This window comes from Sardina pilchardus, chromosome 8 (genome assembly GCF_963854185.1).
Source record: "Sardina pilchardus chromosome 8, fSarPil1.1, whole genome shotgun sequence".
In the NCBI taxonomy this organism is placed as follows: Eukaryota; Metazoa; Chordata; class Actinopteri; order Clupeiformes; family Clupeidae; genus Sardina; species Sardina pilchardus.
This window is the reverse complement of record NC_085001.1, coordinates 21550127-21571729: the sequence shown is the minus strand read 5'-3', so window position 1 is coordinate 21571729 and position 21603 is coordinate 21550127. Positions and strand designations below refer to the sequence as shown.

Here is a 21603-nt window from a genome sequence, read left to right as displayed (position 1 = left end):
ACACACACACACACACACACACACACACACACACACACACACACACACACACACACACACACACACTAACGTTATTTAGGTGTCAGTAAATGGAAAATATTGTTTTGCACTATATGTTTAATATCTTTACAAAAGCTGTAAACATCTGCAACCCAGTCAAGTCACAGGTTGTAAGTCACTCTCTAAGTCAGTCATACGTTTCTAAGCTAAAACTTTTTTTTTGTTTTGGGGGGGGGGGGGTACAGTAGTACTGTAAAATCAGAGTAAGTGTTAAACTACTGTAATAGTAGAGCTGTATGATTTAATTCTATAACAAAACAACAACGGCTCTTATTGTACAAGGTGTAGCCTACCATTCTCTGAGTTAACTAGCCCGGTGTTACCAGATATACCGTTTCTGAGATTCTGAGTTTCTATGGGTGGAATCGGGTGGAGTTTAGCGTGAATATTTATAAACGGAGGTTGTCGTTCGCGCGCGCCTAGAGACCCAGTCATGGAGCGTGAATCAAAGGAAACTATGTTGGCAGAGAGAAGTTAGAAGACAACAGCATGCTTTAATCTGTTTTTGAATGTTGGTATGGGGTTGTGTGCTAAAACATGACCGTTTCGACGACCACTGGTGGTATATAGATTAGCCAATGCAATTTCGCGTATGTTGTGTTCTTGTGTATCCAGTCTACAGCCTATCAAATTGTCATTTACGTTCGCTTGTTTTATGTAGGCCTAACGTAAAATGGAAGTGGGACATCGTGGGCTACCTATCGCTGTTGTCTTTAAAGTGTCAGTAGGCTTCACCATCTGTTTTGTGTGATGTTCCAAGTGAGTTTCAAGCCTTGGTATGCATTCTGGCCTACACAAACATGCTAGCCTAGTTAAAAAGAAAGAAAGACTTGTGCTGTAGGCTACAATAGGCTGTATGATACTTCAGTAATAAAACTTGTTTTGTACGATCATGTTGTTATTGTTAGGGGAGCAGTATTCTTGAATATTCCCCTATTTTTGAATTTCCCCTTGGAGATCAATAAAATAGGCTATCTATCTATCCATCTGTCTATCTATCTATGACCATATGTACTCATATTGGTTATGTTAAGTAAAGTTAGGCCTTACTGCCCGCTGTGATGAAAACATGTTTACCAGCACTCACCAAGACACCACTCCACTCTTTCAAGCGATAAATGAATTTCTCCATGGGCGTTATTTCTCCAAATCCTTGTCTGTTCTTGTGTGTTTATTGCCAGACAGGCTGTAGCTATGCTGTTGCTATGAATTTACATGTTTGATCTTACCAGACCAAGAACTGCTGTTCCACTATTCCCTATGAATGGCTAACTTGGCTAGACTGTGTCTTACAATGTAACATTAGAATTGTTAGTTGGGCACTGAAAAGTATAAACATTCTGATAGACAGGGCACCCTATATCTGAAAGCTGATTACCCAGACAGATTTTTTAAATATATATCATTATCCTTGCACACATGACTAGGCTTTGGTATGATTAAATAGTTTTTTAAGCATATAACTTTTCATTAACGTTTATTGAGTTAATAGGCCTACTGATGTTAAGCCCATGTGTCTTGAAGATACAATGTGATAATGTGCTATCTTAATTATTTTCCCAAGTCTGCACACAAACACAATATGGGCAAGGAACACAATTGGAAACATGATAACAGGTTTGTTTATTAGACTTGTGTTGGTCTAGTCACTCTAGTGGGTCAATCTGATGCCAAGTCACTGGCCCTTTCCGAAACGGATCCCTACTCACTTCGACTCGGTTAGCGAGTGAACTTCCTTTTCAAGTCCACTCGTGGGTGCGGAGAACACTCGCATTTGAAGGGTTAGGGGGTTAAAACAGCGCTACATTTCGGATGCGCTTGAAGGGAGAAGGAAGTTGACGTCATATTCGTTTTCATAGAAATTATGAAGCCAATATATTAAATCGCCAATTAAGATGTTCTGGACACCCCTATGTATAGGATATACATCCCTCTTCTCTCCTTTCATTACTATGAGTGAGGAGTTGCATTTTATGCTTTATTTAACATCAAATTATAAAAGTGCTGTAAATGCGACCTGCACATGTGTTCAAATAGTACAGCCTACTTCTGTACGATCTTGCACATTTTACTGAGTATCAAACTGAACATGAGTTGTTACAATGTAGCTTAAATCACGCTTTTGTCTGTAAATGCCGTCATATGGACCAAAAAACAACTGGCAGGGAGATACACGAGCTGCACGAACGCTTGAAAACGGTTGCACTTGCGTTTCAAGTCAGCATCGATGCTGACTTGCTCCTGGAGGCGTGGTAGCCCCTCTCCCTAGGCACTTCACTCGACTCAAAATTCGTTTCGGATGATAGGCTACTTAATGTGGCAGACCCTCGCGTGAACGCGCAAACGAAGTGGAAGAGTGTAGTGTTAGGGTTTAGGGGCTGGTTTCGGAAAGGGCCTATGTCACCACAGAAGCATACAGGCTGGGCTACAATCAAAACGATTTTTTTTTTTTTTTTTTTAAAGTCCTAGGCTAGGACTACCATCACAGCGTAGCCTACCGCGGTGTAGGCCAATATTCTACATAGTCAAGCGACGTCAGATAGCCTAGCCTACTACCCACTGATTTTGTCTGACATGACGATTTGCTTGAGTGGCTGCAACACAATCAGAACATCGGTTAATTGCATAATTTCCTCGACCACGAAATGGTCATGTTTCCTTCTTAACCCATGGCAACATTCAAAAACGTGTTATAGTCTTTTAACGTCTCTGCCAACATTTTCAGTTTCCTTTCATTCACGCTTCAGTATTCCGTGTTTAGGGACGTGCATGTGCCACAATCTCCGTTCATAAATATTCACGCTAACTCCACCCATGGAAACTCAGAATCTCAGAAACTGTATATCTGGTAACACCGGTTTCAAGACACATTTCCAGCACCCCATTTTCATGTCTCGGGCCTGCCCTTCACTTTGGGAACGACTGCGTAGCCCAAGAAATGGTTCTGCTTAAAGAACATATTTGCTGTGAAAACACTGGCTTGAAAAAGTCTCTCTTTAGGCTATATCTGTATATCTCTCTTATTGTGTCAACACATGCCTTTCCTCATTGCATACAGTGCAATTCAAAAGGTCTAGAGATGACACCATAACATGGCAACAAATTAGCCTACCATTAAAAAACAAAAAACTTGCCCGTAAATGGACTTCCAGCAAGGGATACTATCGTCTAACCATCCTCACCATGACCCAAGTCAAAACAATAGGTACCTTAATAAAATAACTTTGCTCTGCGAGTCGTTAGTGTTTAGTTGGGTCATATGGCTTGATTGGTCAAAAGGTCTGTTCATGTTTTAGGTTTTGTTCTGTTGGCAGTCGCGTGGCCAAAATCCAATGTCGCTTTACCAGGTTATTTCGTTGCGTTCAGTTTCCAACATCATCGACAGACAACCGACGTAGGCTTTTTCCAGGTCCACGTAGCCTATCGATGCACGCACCTGCCAAATTCAGGTAGGCATTTCACGATTTCTAGGCTAATATAATATAAGTGAAGTCTACAACAGTTTAATCGGGAAACTTAGAAACCCAAGCTCACAGACGCCAACTGTCCAAGCTGTCACAAGGAGGGCGTAGGTGAAAGGCGAATGGGAAGTTTCCTACTTTTTTGGTATGCTATCTGCCCGACCAACCAAGCCAAACCAAGCCAAGCCCACAGGAGGAGGATACACTTGCCTGTTTGGTGTGTATTGAAAATAACATGACCAGCCGATAAAACATATTGGAAACATTTTCTCGGTTATTTTCTCGGTTGACATGTGAGGATGCGGTCAGTTGAAGTTATTTTCCTTGTTGTTCTAAGTAAGTACACTGCTTTCATTTGGTTTACTATCAATAGCATATCACGACTTAGATATGATTGTTGCTCACTTACCGTTGTCGGATCATCAACAGAATTACACTGATGGAGTCTTTAAAGTGACTTGCAAACATGATGCAAACGCTGCCGATGTGTTGGCTATAGGCTATGCTTGATCACACCACAAACGTAGATTCGCAAGTAGGCTGGAGTAGGCTATGACCATTTTGACAATGATGACAAGTAGGCCCATGACCTTTTGACAATGATGCGTGTGTGACTATGGTGTAGGCCTAGCCTAATATTGTACCGGTATTAATAATCTCATCTAGATTAAAGTTTGATATGGCAGATGTTTAGCTTTTAAAACAATAATAACAAAAACAAATAGTATTATACAGTAACTCAGATGTCATTATTTCAACAAAGTATTTTGTTGTATTAGTCTATGAGAGTTTGGCCTTCACTTTTTGCTCTCATAGTACATAGTTTACTAATAGAAGTGAAACATTCCAGATCTTGTATGTCTAGCCTTCTGTTTCCCCTCATCCCAGTATAACATGCTTGGGCCTGTGCCTCAAATGTAAAGTGGTCCAGGAATGAACCACAGAGAGAGAGGGAGAATTCCATGCCCTGGAGCAGCTAGGTAACAGGGAATACTCACAGCTTGTGGAAGAGATTAGCCTACCATGCGCAAGTTGTACTAATTTTACTAAATTGTGCGCACAGTTTACAATGTTGTGTGCACTTTTTACTTAGTTGTGCTCTCAATTTACAACAATTAAAATGAGAGCACAATTGAATACAATGTGCACACTATTTAGTTAAACGTGCACAGTATTTAGTAAAATGTGTGCACAATTGACTAAATCGTGTGTACAGTATGATTTACTAAATTGAGAGCACAGTTTAGTAAAAATGAACACACTATTTAGTGAAACGTGTGCACAAATTAGAAAAAAAGTGCACAATTTTGTAAAATGAGTGCATGTTTTCTGGATATATATACGAAAGAAATATCTTAGAATAACCTCTCTGGGGCTCTGTAGATTATGGAGGATCGCTAGCCAGATATCTTCACTTGCATGTCCCTAAGTAACCCACTTAACGAGATGATATCTTTGATAAAGGAAACTTAACTCACCCACTTTCTCTTCCTCAGGTAACAACCTTCGTTCTGCAGAGCCCTTCAATGTTGGAACAACGGGAGTAAAAATATTCTCTGGATCTGCAGATGAGCAGTTTGGTTATACGGTGCAACAGTTCACAAATCACCAGGGCAAATGGTAAAACATTATACCACCATATCCTGTACAGCATCATTGTTTTTGTTTGTGTGTTTGTTTGTTTGTTTGTTTGTTACAAAAAGTGTTCCGTAAGGCTGTGCCATTCTATTCTGCTGAAGGAAGTTATTGTATGTCATCTCCCTTTGGTCCAGGCTCTTAGTTGGTTCTCCTTGGAAAGGTTACCCTGACAACAGGCGAGGAGATGTGCACAAGTGTCAGATATCAGGGTCTAAAACCACCTGTGACAGACTCAACCTCCAAAGTAAGATGCTTGTATCTAACCTTGCATATACTAAGTGTTATGGTATAATATGTCTGAAACAGCCTTTAAAAGAGTCAGTGTTGTTTGTGTTCTTTCATTCAGACTCAGTGAGTGTCCCATCAGTGACAAATGTCAACATAAACATGAGCCTTGGAATGACACTCACAAGAATACCAAAAACCAATGGGCTGATGGTGAGTCACATTTATGTAATTTATTTATCTTTATTTATCATTTATATTTAAGTCTAAAGCTGATGATACATAAGGTAACTTTTGGTTGACTAACCAGGATCAATCAGGTACTACGACAATGGCGTTCCCAACTCTGTGAGTGTGCCTGTGAGTAGGGAAAGGCAAAAACATTGTCATTTATCTTTTTAAAATAGTAAGGTAAACAGCGGTGGATCATCAGATTAATTAAATAGGCCATTTATAAGGCCAGTTGGTAACAAGACATTATTATTCAAATATTAAACATTGTCAAATAAGTTCATTTACATTATAGTCCATATACACTTATTAAAAAAAAAACATTTCAGAGGAGAGGACAATAGGAGAAAAACATACATTTGTCATAACATGATGTTAAGGTTAAACTCATCATTAAGGTCTTTTATAATAATACTAAGCGCAGTGATGAGATGCCATGCTTATCCTCATTGAAGTGTACCTCCACAAGGTTCCTGCAAATTGAGCTCATAATGATGTTCGCTGATTCGTTTTTGATATTGGATGACATATTTCTTCTCTGGAACTTTTTGAGAAATGATCAGTAACCTAATTGTCATGAGTCATGATTATCAACATTGCTCAAAACATTTTCCCATGTTTCATCATCGTTGACATCACAATTTGTAATTTGTTTGTAATTTGTGAGTAATGACACAAGTGCTGTAAAATTCCATTCTATTCTACAAGTTATACAAACTATTAGAAAGAGCGAGAAAATAATGAGGTATTGTACTCTTTGCAGTAGGCCAGTGCTATGTGTTGTACTCTGATTCAATGATTAATGAGATGACTTATAAGTTATGTTGACGACTTATGCCCTTTGTCTGAAGACGTGTGGTCCACTGTGGGCTCAGAAGTGTGGGAGTCAGTATTTCTACCCAGGAGTCTGTACAGACATGAGCCCCCTCTTCAGCGTTCAGAGTACACAAGCTCCTGCCTTACAGAGTAAGACCTCTCTTTCTCTCTCTCTCTCTCTCTTTCTCACTCTCTCTATTTCTGCTGCTAACTGCCCTATAGAGTAAGACCTCTTACTCTCTTTCTCTCCACTCTCTCTCCCTCTACTCTCTTGCTCTCTTCTCTCTCTCTCTCTCTCTCTCTACTCTCTCTCTCTCTCTCTCTCTCTCTCTCTCTCTATCTGCTGTTATCTCTGTCCGCGCTACAGTAGGTGGTGTGTTTAGTGACAGAGCAATCAAGTCACTTTTATTTATATAGCGTGTTTTTGTATGCACAGAGGGCAACCCAAAATGCTTCATTCTAGATGCACAGCTGGCTACAGAAGTAGAGCATCCGACATTGAACATATTACTGTGTACTGAACATATTACTGTGTACACATATAAACTCACGCACGCACACACACACACTAGAGGACTCCGTCAGCGTTGGTGAGTGAATGCTCTCCACACACAGGCCTAGTATAGCCTGGTCCTACCATACTCCCGTACATTCATAATGTACAGAGAGTCTGGCCACTTTCCATCGCCAAGCGTGAACTTCCTTGAATGATACTCTGTTGATGTTTAAAACTATTGGATCTGCCCAGAACCACTCAGATGGCCATAACCAATCGCTAACGTTTGGTCGTGACGTGACATGCTCAAACTAGAGCACAACCTCAACGTCATCGTTCTCAGCTATTCCCTCTGTTCACTGATTGGACCTGCACATTTTTGTCTAGAGAAAACTCGCGAATATACTGCAGACCCAGACTACGTATGAAGTGAAATGAAAACTGAATGGAAGTACTTCAGAAAGCGGAGCCAGGCTAGGCCTAGTATACATTATTCAAATAATTTTGCTTCAAAACAGGCTAAATACCTCTCTCCCTGCTCTGAAAAAAACAATTGAAGCCTGATAAAAGAATGCTCATTTAAAAGAAAAGTAGTCAGACGGATTTAGAGGGTTTTGCATCTGAACACTTCCTATGAACATACTGTATACTTGCTATACTTTACGCAATGTTTACATGGCGCTACAGTGTTTACTCAATCAAAATATTGTCTTTGTTGGGGTTTTTTTTCTCTCTCAGCTTGTGGAGGTCCGATGGATCTCATAATTGTTCTTGATGGCTCTAACAGCATCTATCCATGGGGTCCCATGAATGAATTCCTCCAGAAGTTGATCCCAGCTCTGGATATTGGGCCAAGCAATACCCAAGTAATCCTTCAGACCTGCATTGCTTTTCTTCAGTCACAAATCAAATATCATTATTATAATGACAATACCATTGGCTATGGCATATGAGCGCTGTATGTCCAGTCGCTGTATGTTCAGTTGCTATATGTTGCTGTATGTTGCTGTATGTCCAGTTGCTGTATGTCCAATCAATGTGTCTGTGAAACATGTCTGTTTTATCCTGTGTTTTGGGTGAGCCAAAGACAATTTTCCACCTTGGTGGACAATTAAAGACTTATTCTATTCTATTCTATTCTATTTTGTGTTGAGTATCAATGTCTTAAAAAGAGAGATTCAATGTTAAAACATAGAATATTATAATAATCCAGTATCATCCAGAGGTTCTAGACTGTCCATTTGTCAAACAGAAAATCAAACGTGACACTTATTTCTTATTTTCTTATTTCTTCTTCTATCTTATTCTAGGTGAGTGTTATACAGTATGCAGTGGACCCACATTTCGAGTTCAGACTGAATCAGTACAAAACCAAAGCAGACGTTCTGAACGCTGCATCTGCCATTACACAGAAATACGGCCACTCCACCAACACCTTCCAGGCAATTGATTTTGCCAGGTTTGTGCCCTACATATTTCATAAAATGTAGGATTCTTCACCCTGATATGTTTATGAAGATTTGCAACACTGACTTTTGAAAACTAGTACAATATTTATGTATATGTCATTCATTGCACTATATAGAAACAAATTTAAATAGTCAGTGTTGCTCAGTATACAAAACCACAGATCATGTCTGTAAAGAATTTCTGTTTCTCTGCTTTGATATTACACTTAGTAGCCTTGTCTTGAAAGAGTATATTGTACATGTGAGCTGCCTCTTTGCAGTGATTTTGGATTCAAAGCTGAATATGGTGGCCGGCCAGGCGCAGCTAAGGTCATGGTGGTGGTGACGGACGGGGAGTCTCATGACAGTGCCTTTGCGGGGCGGGTGCTGGCCAAGTGTGAGGCAAACAAGATCACACGCTTCGGCATTGCCGTAAGTCCCAAACCCACACACAGAGGAGAGGTTAACCACACATAACTCTGCGTTCAGACCGAAACCGTCAAACGCGCCAAGAGCGCTGGAAATTATTAATTTTCTATGGAGAGTCGGCATTACTGGTGTCAAACGCGTTCTGCTGGGCTACTTTCAGACATACAGTACGTGTAAAACCGGAGGTTATGCAGATCTTAAACAGTTGGCCCGTACAGTATGTCTGAAGAACATAACCAGACATTAGGACACTACCAAACACAAACACAGAGGTTAACCATACTGTACACTATACTACCCAAAACACAAAGGTTAGCCATACACTCCCAAAACCTACAGTCAGCCCGTATACTGAGGTGAACCAAAGGCTGTCTCATCCGACTATTATACTATGATAAAGGCAAAAACAGTCAAGAATATTTGAATCAGTTGGTATTACCCATCAGCTGTGTGTCAACAAAGAGTGACCAGTGCTCCTTTTCTCTTCTTCTCAGGTATTGGGGTCCTATATAAGAAATAACAGAGACCCGTCAAAGCTCATTGAAGAGATTAAGACCATTGCCAGTAAGCCATCAGACAATTTTTTCTTCAATGTGTCGGAAGAGGCAGCTCTGGTCAAAATCGCTGGGACACTGGGAGACAGGATATTCAACATTGAAGGTAAAACACTGTGTGCCTGCATATACACATTCTAAACTCACAATTGAATTTGTTAAGTTGTTATTATTGTTAACTTGTTATTTGTTAATATGACAGTTTCATGGCCTGATATGTCTCTCATTCTCATTATATGCCAGTTCATGTCTGGTCCTGGTTTTGTGTTTTTGTTGGTAACAGGTACAGGGAAAGGGGGTGCCAGTTTTCAGATGGAGATGGCCCAAGTGGGGTTCAGTGCACACTACTCCAGTAAAGATGTAAGGCTTTATGTGCACAAATATTTTAATCTTTATATCCATATATTACTGTAATGACAAGAACGTCCCTCTGACGGTATGTATGTTTGTGTGTGTTTGTGTGTGTGTGTGTGTGTGTGTGTGTGTGTGTGTGTGTGTTATTCGTATATCCCTCGAACTGTTTGTCCGACTGATTTGATGTTGTTTATATGACATGTGAAAGATATTGTAAAATTGTAATTTACTGTAAGCTGGCTTGCCTGTTTGTGTAGTAAGATTGTTAAGTGAGTGGAACGTATAAAATACAGCATGAGATAATGACAAGGAATTCATAAACCATACAGTATATGTGGGGAGGATGTGCAGGAAGGAACACTAGGCAATATTGTATTTGTTATGACTGAGATTTCATGTCAGACATAGAGCTTTCATTTTGTTGTTATTGCAATGCTAAAGGCTACATTACAGCACTGCACAGTACATTGTATAATGTGTTGTTTAATGTACACAAAAGTGTTTAGGTTGACCTGTCCTGTGCTATGTAGGAGACCCTACTATTTCTGTGATGCTTTGTTACTCCAGGACGAGCTTCTGCTGGGTGCTGTTGGGGCATACGCCTGGAGTGGTACAGTGGTGCACCAAACTGGACAGAGGACAGACATCCTCCCTTTCTCTACGTTCCAGGACGTCCTGCAGGACAACACCCGCCACAGCTCATATCTAGGTACCACATGCACTCATATCTAGGTACCACATGCACTCATATCTAGGTACCACATGCACTCATATCTAGGTACCACATGCACTCGGACCCATTAGCGAGCCCATCAGTAACACTTTACTTAAATTCAGTTTTCGTTTATTACCATAGCACGTTCATTTAGGGTTATAACTTATCCAGAAGGCCTCATAATGCCTGAAACAGAAATCTATGACAATTAGCTACTGTATGTCTGCACTCTTAAAAGGTTGATATTTGACACCTTTGAAGCCCTTACAGTTTGAAGTATCACAGTACATTGTTGTACAGTCATGAGTATGAATATAGACATACTCAATCATTATTAGGCTTTATAAATGGTTAATACCACTTATGGATTATAATTCTTTATGGATACTGGGTTCATAGTGTATCCAAGTGTAACCAAATAATATTTAAATTACCTTACAAAGACACTCAGTTTGCATATTGTTATACTGTAGCATTGGTATCTTCCCGCCTAACAGCTAATAGGTTCTTCTTAATGTCTAGGATATTCTGTGACAACACTGCATGACGGAGCAGTAAAGTATTATGTGGCTGGTGCTCCGAGGTCTAACCATTCTGGTCAAGTCATCGTTTACACATTAATCCAAAGGAAGCTCACAGTAGTCGACTCTGAGAGAGGAACACAGGTTAGTGCTGAACAACGTAGTGTTTAGCTTCTGAGCTACAATGATCTGTATGTCTGCATTTAAAGTCTGTGATACCAACAAATAAGTCAATACATGCTAGTAACTAAATGGAAATAATAGAATGCTACAGGCTGTAATGTATAGTAATATGCTAATATATGTTTAATATCTCATGAATTAAACTTACTTTAAAGTGCAGTATCATCTTAACAATGTTAAATATATTAAATAAAGATATTGTGAAATAAATCCAACTGTTCTCTTCGGCTCCTTAGATTGGAGCGTATTTTGGGAGTGTACTGTGTGCTTTGGACGTGGATAAAAATGGCGTGTCTGACTTGCTCTTGGTGGGGGCACCCACGTTCATGAGCAGCGTGAAGAAGGAACAGGGTCGGGTCTACCTGTTTTCTGTCACCAAGGTATGCCATGTTTGTTGTCATTCATTCACTTGTCAGATAACTTAAGAAACAGGGAAGATAGATACCTTCTTACCATTACATCTGCTACCTGGTAATTTAACCCAGATCTACAGTATTAGGATAACTCAACCAAATATAATATCAACCAAATCCATTAGGATAATTCAACCAAATATAATATCAACCAAATCCATTAGGATAATTCAACCAAATATAATATCAACCAAATCCAGGAGTATGTTAATTCACATGACATTGCATCATCCTTTTTCTAAACTAATGGAATGTTTTTTTTTCTCAAAAAAATCATATAATAATGTTCATATGTTCATATTACATCTGTTATTTCTAAGGGCATCCTTAATGAACAGGGCTACCTCGATGGTCCATCCAGCTCAGACGATGCACGCTTTGGTACGACCATCTCCCCCGTCTCAGACTTGGACCTGGACGGCTTCAGTGATGTTGTGGTGGGAGCTCCACTGGAGGATGGAGGCAAAGGGGTTGTGTACGTCTACAACGGAGACAAAAGGACTCTTAACAAACAACACTCCCAGGTAACCATGTGGTCTAGTACCCTGGAAATCTAGAGTTCCTCGCGAAAGGACAATTTGAATGGTGTCCGCAAGACACTCTGACCACGAGCAATGAAGTTACATTTACCCCAATCATCTAGGGTAACCAAAAAAGGTGTGTATTTGACAGAGGTGGAAAAATCCAGTTTCAGTGAGTAAAAGTCAGATCATGTATTGGTTGTACCTGTGCATTTAGCACAGGTGATCTCATCAATTAGCTGCTCTACCTAGCTGAAGAGTTGTGCTAATTAGAATCAGCTGGTTTAGATTAATGGTTGGCACAGATATGTGGTAGGACTTTTACAACTGGATTTTTCCACCTCTGGTATTTGATTGGGTTGAAGAAAATGGCTTTGTATTTTGTATCAGAATACTTTATGGGTGTGTATTTTTGTAATTTAAAAATATTGGCAAATATATTTGGTAAAACCAATAGACCTATTTTTGGTGATGTGATGACAAAACATGTAAGGCCATGTTTCAACGTGATACTTCTTTGGATACTCATTCACACTCATTCATATGTGTGTGTGTGTGTGTGTGTGTGTGTGTGTGTGTGTTTTCAGCGGATACTTGGATCAAGACTAGATCCTAAACTGCAGTATTTTGGAAGGTCACTGGATACCAGTGGAGATATGAATGACGACACGGTGCCAGATATTTCAGTGGGGGCACTGGGGAAGGTGCTTCAGCTCTGGTGAGCTTTCTGAACATACTGTATATGAATCTCATTGTGAAGAATGTCAATGGGTTGGAGTTAAATGGGTTCATAAGGTTTACACGAGCAATGGGCTCAGTGCACTAAAGTCACTTAGTACTGCCTTAGTCTTAGTTTGACTTCCGGTGGAGCGTTAACTATATTGAAACGGCATCTTCTGTTTTATTCTGCTCCTTAAATATTCACTAAGACACGGAATATCTTGTTTTCCCAATAATACAAATTTCAACGTGCTCAAATCCTTCTTTATCGTAACGTGTACTATTGGCAACCAGTGCTGTCCCGTAATCATTAACTTTTGTGTAGTGCTGTGGATGAGCTGTTGTCATCGACGATCGTGTCATTTTAAACAGATCATCATGCCCATCGATATCCGATTCATTCTAAAAATCAACTCTCGGCAGGTCAAGGGGAGTGGCAAAAGTGACTGCAACAGCTGTCTTCATGCCGGATAAAATCAACATACTGGGAACCAAATGTGATGTGAATGGCAGAAAGTTATTGTGTGTCGATGCCCATATATGTTTCAGTGCGACATTCAGACCAAAAACTCCTGTCGGGCCTTTAGGTAAGGTGGATTCAAGTACTGATTCAACATCAAATACTGCCTGAAATGTTTCATGAGCTAAACTAGTTAAACTAGCTCATGATAGCTTCATTAGTTAATATACCGGTAATACATTTAGCTCACAGATGTGGCATTCAGGAGTTGAACTTTTATGGCTTCTGATTGGAAACTCATTGCACAAACTACATCTGCATCACTGCTGCAGTATCAGTAATGTCTCTGCCTTCTTGTCGTAGGGTTAGCTTTCAACTTCACACTTGATGCTGATCTCCAGTCCTCCCATGTGGCTTCACGTGGATTGTTTAGAGAGAACAATGACAGAGTCTTCAGTGGAACGCTCCAACTTTCAGCTGTACCTGTCTGTAAACACTATCCGATCTATGTTCAGGTAAGAAGTCCAGAGAGCAGACTTTCATAGAACTTCCTGCTGAGGTCATCCTGATTGATGAGTATGTCCCTTTGGTTAAAAAGCGTCAGCCAAATGTAATGTGATGTAATGATTGCGCAACAATGGGCTCTATGCACTAGCTGACTTGAAGTCAGCAAACCAGTTTCTTGTTTGTTGACAGGGCTGTCAACAAGCACATGAAGATGATGACTGCTTTAGTTGTACCAAAACTGAAGAAATGCAATGTGTGTGGGCGGCTCTAAGCACTGCTGTGTGCCACTCTGCTCATCTTCAAGTCATTATAAAAGCGATTTTAGCTTTCACGTTTTTCCTAAAAACACCAGTGGTTGCACAAAATAAGGAGGGGAGGATTTTCAGTCAGCATGTATATTCAGGTGTTTGTTGACAGTGTCAGTCACAAACAGGAAACTGGTTTGCCGACCTCAAGTATGCACAGAGCCCATAATCCATAATGAAAAATAACTATGGTAGATACATATCATAGACATATATTTTAGTTTTCCTTGTCTTGTGTGGTTTTCCGTGTCCATTATTACAGGCTGTAGTGGGGTTTTTCTAAAAGAAAACTATACTAGTCCTCACAATGTCTTCCCACACAGGACGCACCAGACTTTGTGAATCCCCTGGGGCTGCGGGTGGATGTTGGTCTTCAGAAACCAGACTCCAACCCTGTGCTGGACATCTACTCCACCCGCGCCTGGGCTTTTGCGGTGAGGTTCCACGCACTTGCTCCTCACCCATACACGATGATGCTTAGCATGAGTGTTTGATTTTCATCTTTAGGGTACAGTTAGCATAGTGGTCATTGGTATATAGATTTACACAATTTAGCGAATTGAGAGGACAAATATTTTGAATTTTATTGTCCCTGGAAAAAATACTGATACAGTACTTTTCAATAGGTTAATTATATGATAATAGATTACATGTTTTTTAAAATATATTGTAATAATATGTCAACAACATAATAATACATTGCTCAAAATTGTTTTTTTAACAGTTGTTCTATCTACTGTGTCAATCTTGTTGACAGATTCCTTTCTCTAAAGACTGCGGATCTGATAATGTGTGCTCGACTGACCTAGTGCTTAATGTCAAGCAGAAGAAGAAAATTCCCAGGTGGCTTACTCAATTAATTTTCTTTCAGAAACATGTGTTTCTTTGTCACTTTAGGGAAAAGTGTACAAGCATTTGTTTAGTAGCCTAAATGTAAAAAATATTGCATGTGTTTATCAGTTCCCAAACCATTCCTTATTTTGTCTCCTAGCTCAAAATATCTGTTTCATTGTGAATTGTGAAATCATTGACCAAGATTTTCTACCAAACATTTTTGTAGTTCTTCTCCAATGCTTGTCAGCTACAAGAACAGAAGACTTTCATTTGAGATAGTGGTGAAGAACGTGAAGGAGAACGCCTATAACACCAAGATAATAACAACGTACTCCAAGAATCTCTTTTACGCATCAGTCACTGCTCCGGTCAGTCACTTCTGTTAATGCTTGGGTTTAGGTCAACATTTCGAAAGAATGAACGGAAGTTGAAAACAGTATTGGAACCATATGGTTCCGATACTGTTTTCAACTTCTGTTCATTCTGTTAACATGTGCGTTCTCGGTAGCTAACTAGAATAATGCTTCAACTTACATGTTTTTCTTTTTTGTTTCAGAGTGATGGAACATATGTAAAATGCTCCTCTGTACAGGATTCACTTTCCCTTGTTTGTCAAGTAGCACACCCTGCGCTAGAAAAGAACCAACAGGTATGCAGATACTCTGGCGTGAGTCCAAGACTGTATATTTATGGTATCTCATGAACTCATTCATGCTCTCCATTTTTTAAGGTGAAATTTTTTGTTCACTTTGATTTCAATCTCAACCACCTGCAAAGCAAAGCACAAGTGGATTTTATGGCCCAGAGGTGAGAAAAAGACTTCTGTTGTTTGTGTTCTGCCAGGAGGTTTTTATACCCCTGCACTTACTAAATGCACTAAATGCACTTGTGCCTTTCTGCCAATCTCTATTGTAGTGATGGCAAAGAAAATCGTCCAGCGGACAACAAAGTTGGCATCACAGTCCCCGTTCGTTACGACTCTGAACTCATCCTGACAAAGTGAGTTTTGAGAGTCGCACAATATGAGATACCAGTTAGGTAAAATAGAATAAGACTCGCTAGTCCAGGGCATGTTTCCTGATAATGCTGTTTCCTAACATCAAGACTCTAAAAGTACCTTTCTAAAGTTGTTTACTTTCCAAGGTGTGTTTACCAAACATCCTCCATCTAACACCTTAGTCCCATACATTTACACTTACAGCATCATGCACTACGTTTTTATATTCCTGTCAATTAGTCTCTCTTGAATACATGCTCTGGTCTCTGCTCTAAATGCTGCACCCATCCAAGGTCCTATAGGATTTATAGTAACTGTGTGGCTAGGTGTGGTATCATACTCTAGCTTGATTGCTATCCTCACTTGTAAGTCACTTTGCAGAAACGCATCAACTAAATTAATAAATAATATAAAATGTTTTCTTCTCTGATAATTTTGCTCTGTTCCGTAGCATTAAGAGGGTTTCAGGAGACCAGGCCCTGGTCTTGGGCCTTGTTTTGGACACAATTTGCACAGTTCTTGAAACACAATACATTTTAAAAAGAAAAGAAAAAAAGAGTTCACATTTTTCTATGTGAATTGAAGTTGTAATGATGAATCAGTGATAGACTCCATTGGTATTCTGCGAAAAATTATCTTTTAACACTGACTGGCTTTTTTTTCTCCACAGAAAATCAAATATAAATTTTTATGTAGTTGAAGGGCACAAACCTGTTAAAACCTCCATTAAAGACTTTGATGACATTGGACCAGAGTTCAGCTTAAGTGTGAAAGTAAGTAATCTGGGGCACAGCAAATGTCCCATTGACCAGGGAATCTATCTTCAGTAGATTTTCACAAAATGGAGGATAAATTGCTTTGTATTTTAGGTTACTACAGTTAAGGTTCCCGTGGGTCTGGCCTACTTGTCAGTGTCTTTGCCGACCACCACTAAAGGAGGAAATCCGCTCCTGTACCTGACCTCCCTCAGCACCCAACCAGTAAGGACAACACTCTTTTGAGTGACATTGTCAGGATGTCAGAAAAGACGACATTATGCTATTCGTATAAAAGCTAAATAACTACAATACCTTTTGCTCATTTGACCACTGATGATTTTGGATGAAGTGACTAGTTTCTGAAATATAGAAATGTTTATGATTCAAAGATGCATTAGTTGACTCATCAATTAGGTGGAGTTTAGGTTGAAAACTTTTTTTTAAAAGGGCTGAATATGCTGTGATGTCGGGCTTGTATCTAGAAGACACTCAACAGCTTATGATTCAACACCATGCAGTGGTAAAAAACAAAGCTATGGCTATGATTGCAATAAGTTTCCCACCCTGGCTATTCTGATGATCTTTCTGCAGACGCGGGCTGTGTTGTGTGAGGCCAGAGGTGTGGTCAACCCTCTGAAGATCGGGACAAAGCCTCACAGTGTCTCTTTCAAGAAGGAGAACCTCAGAGGCATGACAAGCCTAGTGAGTCTCCACGTCTTCTCGCTACGGCACAGCCAATAAAGCACGTTTCTCTGTTACCATTTACGGTCACAGCGACATTGTTTCTTTTCTTGTGCATCCAATTCAGATGATGATGCCCCCAGTCCACTATGTGTGTCCATGTGTGTGTGTATGTGAGTGTGTGTGTACGTGTGTGTGTGTGTGTGTGTGTCTCTCTCTCTTTCTCTCTCTCTGTGTGTGTGTGTGTGTGTGTGTGTGTGTGTGTGTGTGTGTGTGTGTGTGTGTGTGTCAGAGATAACATTAAATCCAATTGCAATGTAAGCCCTCCTGTGTGAAGTGTGTTTGGCTAATTTCAGAATTGTGTGTACAGGACTGTAAGACTGCCAAATGTGCATCTATAAAATGCGTGGTCAAGGACATGACTGAGAAGAGTCACTATTTCGTCAACATCACAGCGAGGATTTGGAATGGAACCTTCGCTTCTGTGAGAGCTTTACTTCTGCCCACACATTAAATTATATACAGTATCCATTGTATGGATGTGTGCCTGTTATTGTGTACTGCTTAACTAATTGTTTTTGTTTATTTATTTGTTTGTTTTTTGGTCATGAACGTACATGTATGTTCATCCAGTCAAGTTTTCAGACCTTGGAGCTCACCGCCACCACTGAGATTGAAACTTCACAGCCAGATTTGCTCATCATTGGGCTGAAAAAAGCAGTGGTGAAGTTTACTTTCTGGCACAATCCATCCTGTTAAGCTCTGAACCAAATTAGTGCCTGGTTTATAACTCTTTCTCTCTCTCTCTCTTTCTCTCTCTCGCTCTCTATCTCTCTTGCACTCTCTCTCTCTCAAAATCAAATAAAATCAAATGGTGCTTTATTGGCATCAATGGGTGAAGTCATTGTAGCCAAAGCTACAAGTTAATAATCAATTTTACATTAACATTCGTAAACTCTCTCTCACACTTACTTTTAAAATCGTATCTTGCATTAAAATCTTCTCTTACAGTTTTCCATTCTTGTCTCTGTCTGTGTGTAGACGAGCCTCACCATTAGTAAGCCAGGCGAGAAGGCAGATGTGCCAGTGGGTGTCATCGTGGGCAGTGCCATTGGAGGACTGCTCTTACTGGCTCTAGTAGTGGGTCTGCTATGGAAGGTGAGATCTTAACATTTTACACAAGCTTTATTTAGTTGATAAAATACGCTAAAGTGACAATGTGCACATTTTTACAGTAGTACGATGTGTTTTTGTCTGTAGCTGTTTGTCTGTAGTTTATAACATATTCCCATTTGTTTTGATGATGCATGTCATGAAGAAGAGATAAATAAACATGTCATTCCTACCCGGCCTACTAGTGCAGGCTATTCATTGTGTTGTTTTAGGCTTTGGGTCTGATATCATATCTTTGACAGCAGGATGCCAGGATTACCAATACTATGTCCACTAATGTTAGTAATGACCAGGCTCGTTTAGGAAATTACAATTATATTCCTAAACTTTGCATTTTCAGCAACAAAGCAAATAGACACACCTGCATGTACAGTATAATGCGATGTAATAATGAAGTATTTAGATGATCAGATACAAAGTTAAAGGTAACTGGTATTTAGCAGATGCTCTGATCCAAAGCGACGTAGACAAATGGCGGAACCGGGAATAGAAGCCGGTCCAACCGATAGTCAAGCAGTGACAGTAACCTACTGCTGTTCTACTCTGCCTGCTAAGAGATGAAAACGCTAACTATAGAGGAAGAAATTATATATACAGTATAAATTTTTTAAAAAAGGAAAACATTCATTATTGTTGTAACCAATACAGGTATTCCAGTTTCTTTTGAAAAAACATCTAGGAATAGTTTTTGAGGTATTATATCAGTGGTGGGTTCAGGAGGACTTCCTGTGTATTCTGTATTATCAACCAAACCCAGTGTTTAACCTGTGTGTGTCCTGTAGTTTGGCTTTTTCAAGAGGAAGTACAAGCAGCTTCAGAAGGAGGCGGAGGGGGAAATGGAAGCTGAGGATGGACTTTAGTCTGTAATCCAGTGATGACTTGCACAACCATCCAGGTGCCACAAGGGAGAGCTGTCTCCCAGGCTGTTCAAGGACATTGTTCTCTTCAGAAACATTACGCCGCTCTCTCCACAAATCTCCAGAGAATATTAACAAACTGTCAGAAGTTGTCAGATTGTTTGACTATGAACTGAAGATTTTGTTTTGATGACTGTGGTATAATTCAAGCTACTTTTTTTTATTGATAAAGACGAGGGACGTTTGAGCTCAAAGTACTGGACGTTGTTTGATCCAGTGCATGTTTTTTCTTTCTTTTTTTTTATTGTGTATTACTATGTCTTAAGTGCGGTGCAATTTATTTCAGAGTTGGTGTACTTTTCATCAAATCTTTTATAATTCCTGTACCTGAATTGTACATAAATAATGCAAATAGTGCTATAAATTGGAAAGGAAGAGCAATCACATTGATTCATGCACCGATGACAAGGAGGATGTCTTTCTCTTGGAAAGCAATGATAAAAATATTTTTAAAGATGTATAAATGTTACTGTGCAGCATGAACACCTGCTGAGTTTCGTCTGGTCTAGACATCTGGTATCATTCCCCGTCTCTGTCTCAGATCTTTACTATCATTCCTGTCATAGCCCATCTTTTTACAAGGACATCATGTCAGATGCACCCTTTTTGTATCAAAGCTGTTTACATGATGATAACCCTGGAAAAATAAAGACAACTGAACTGAAATACATTCCATTAATGTATATTAATTAATTACAGTAAAGATCTACCAGTATTGGCAACAAATGATCTGCACAATTTTACAGGAAAAGTGTGTTTGTGTGTGTGTGTGTGTGTGTGAGAGAGAGAGAGAGAGAGAGAGAGAGAGAACGAAGAGAGAGAGGAGCTATACTCTGTTGAATGCTCTCAACAGTAATTGGACATCCTGATGTCGTGATGACTGTGTTTTGCCAGTAGATGTCGGTATTACAAAACAGTACTTGCTATTTTACAGTACTCGTCCGAAACGCGTGGAATGCGGGTTGTAATATGCTGTGGTATAACAATGTAACTACTACAAGTAAGGTTATGACGATATGCATACGCACCTGCCTGGCGTAACCTGTATGTATCCATGACTATCACGGCGAATATTTCTGAAATTGTGCAATGTATCAATCCGAAACGTTTTGGACAGGAGAGGAAATTGTCTTTGTATCTGTCTGGAATTAACAATCAATGGACAAGTTAATGGTTTAGCTAAAGCCTTTGGGTATGTGATGGGAAAAAATTTACAAGCATGGCGAGACATGAACAGCCTCAGGTCCGCTGCTAGACATCTCTTTGGATTTGGGCCATAGGATCCCATTACGCAAACGAATCAAATGGTGATCATTGTGCTAAGTGTACATTTCTTTCGATAAACATTACACATTTAGGCATAGAAGTTATACCCTTCAAAAGAAAATAGCGAAAGGCAGCTTAAATACATTGTAAATAAATATAAGCAATTATTCAGGCGTCTGTGCACTGACTGCTGCACGCATACTGTCATGCCGAATGTAGACACCAATTGTGCGTTATAAGGACCGGGTTTAATGCGCTACTTTCACATTGTGCACTAGAGGAACAACTCATTTCCCGTTACCATACATCTCAATTAGGCTACTGCCAATTATATGATCTCGCTCAATTTCGACAAAGATTTGACTGAGCAAATCGGCAGTGGGGCATGTACGTTCTTTATTAAAAGATGTGGCGACGCTGAAGGACAGCTACATCATTTAAACCATCGTCCAGAACTGTCTGATGTTCCTTCATTTTAGATGGGCCGGGTGATTGACACATTTATGAAGACATTCTAGCTTATTAAAGGTCTACAAAGTTAAACTAAGGATAGACCGCTTCATTTATCTTGCAGAATGGCAATTGTAGGCTACTTTTTACTCACCTTTATCTATTCTGTTTGGACACGTTTTCTTTATGGGTTCAGTCTCCTCGACGTGAGCTCTTTCAGACCTTAGGCACAGTTTAGGCTACTTGATGCTAGCGAGAGAGGGCGCTCTTACACCTGCCTATTGGCCATCAGCGATTCGGAAACAGGGATTGGATATATTTAATACCAGAGGCGAGAAAGGAACCCAAACAACTGTCTGCGCTAATATTAGCCGAGCATGACAGTATTCTGGTCTATTGTTTTCTTCTGCAAATCTCGAGCTATTTTAGAAGATTATGACTGACACATTTTCTCAAGGCAGCTGGTGGGA

General features: G+C 39.8%; 1 protein-coding gene across 1 annotated transcript; it reads left to right on the top strand.

Moving 5' to 3' along the window:
- The first annotated feature begins 3727 nt into the window (after nucleotides 1-3727).
- Nucleotides 3728-20077, top strand: LOC134089596 (integrin alpha-2-like). Its single transcript, XM_062544055.1, has 30 exons — nucleotides 3728-3857; nucleotides 5018-5141; nucleotides 5294-5403; nucleotides 5506-5597; nucleotides 6467-6581; nucleotides 7666-7793; nucleotides 8238-8386; nucleotides 8657-8807; nucleotides 9299-9464; nucleotides 9642-9718; nucleotides 10280-10421; nucleotides 10950-11092; nucleotides 11368-11511; nucleotides 11865-12068; nucleotides 12653-12783; nucleotides 13209-13372; nucleotides 13609-13760; nucleotides 14381-14491; nucleotides 14815-14900; nucleotides 15118-15259; nucleotides 15448-15540; nucleotides 15622-15698; nucleotides 15807-15890; nucleotides 16559-16661; nucleotides 16758-16868; nucleotides 17238-17348; nucleotides 17698-17811; nucleotides 17961-18050; nucleotides 18369-18485; nucleotides 19283-20077. Exons 1-30 carry the CDS (start codon nucleotides 3821-3823, stop codon nucleotides 19358-19360), a joined length of 3546 nt encoding a protein of 1181 aa, XP_062400039.1. The 5' UTR covers nucleotides 3728-3820; the 3' UTR covers nucleotides 19361-20077.
- Nucleotides 20078-21603: the final 1526 nt, after the last annotated feature.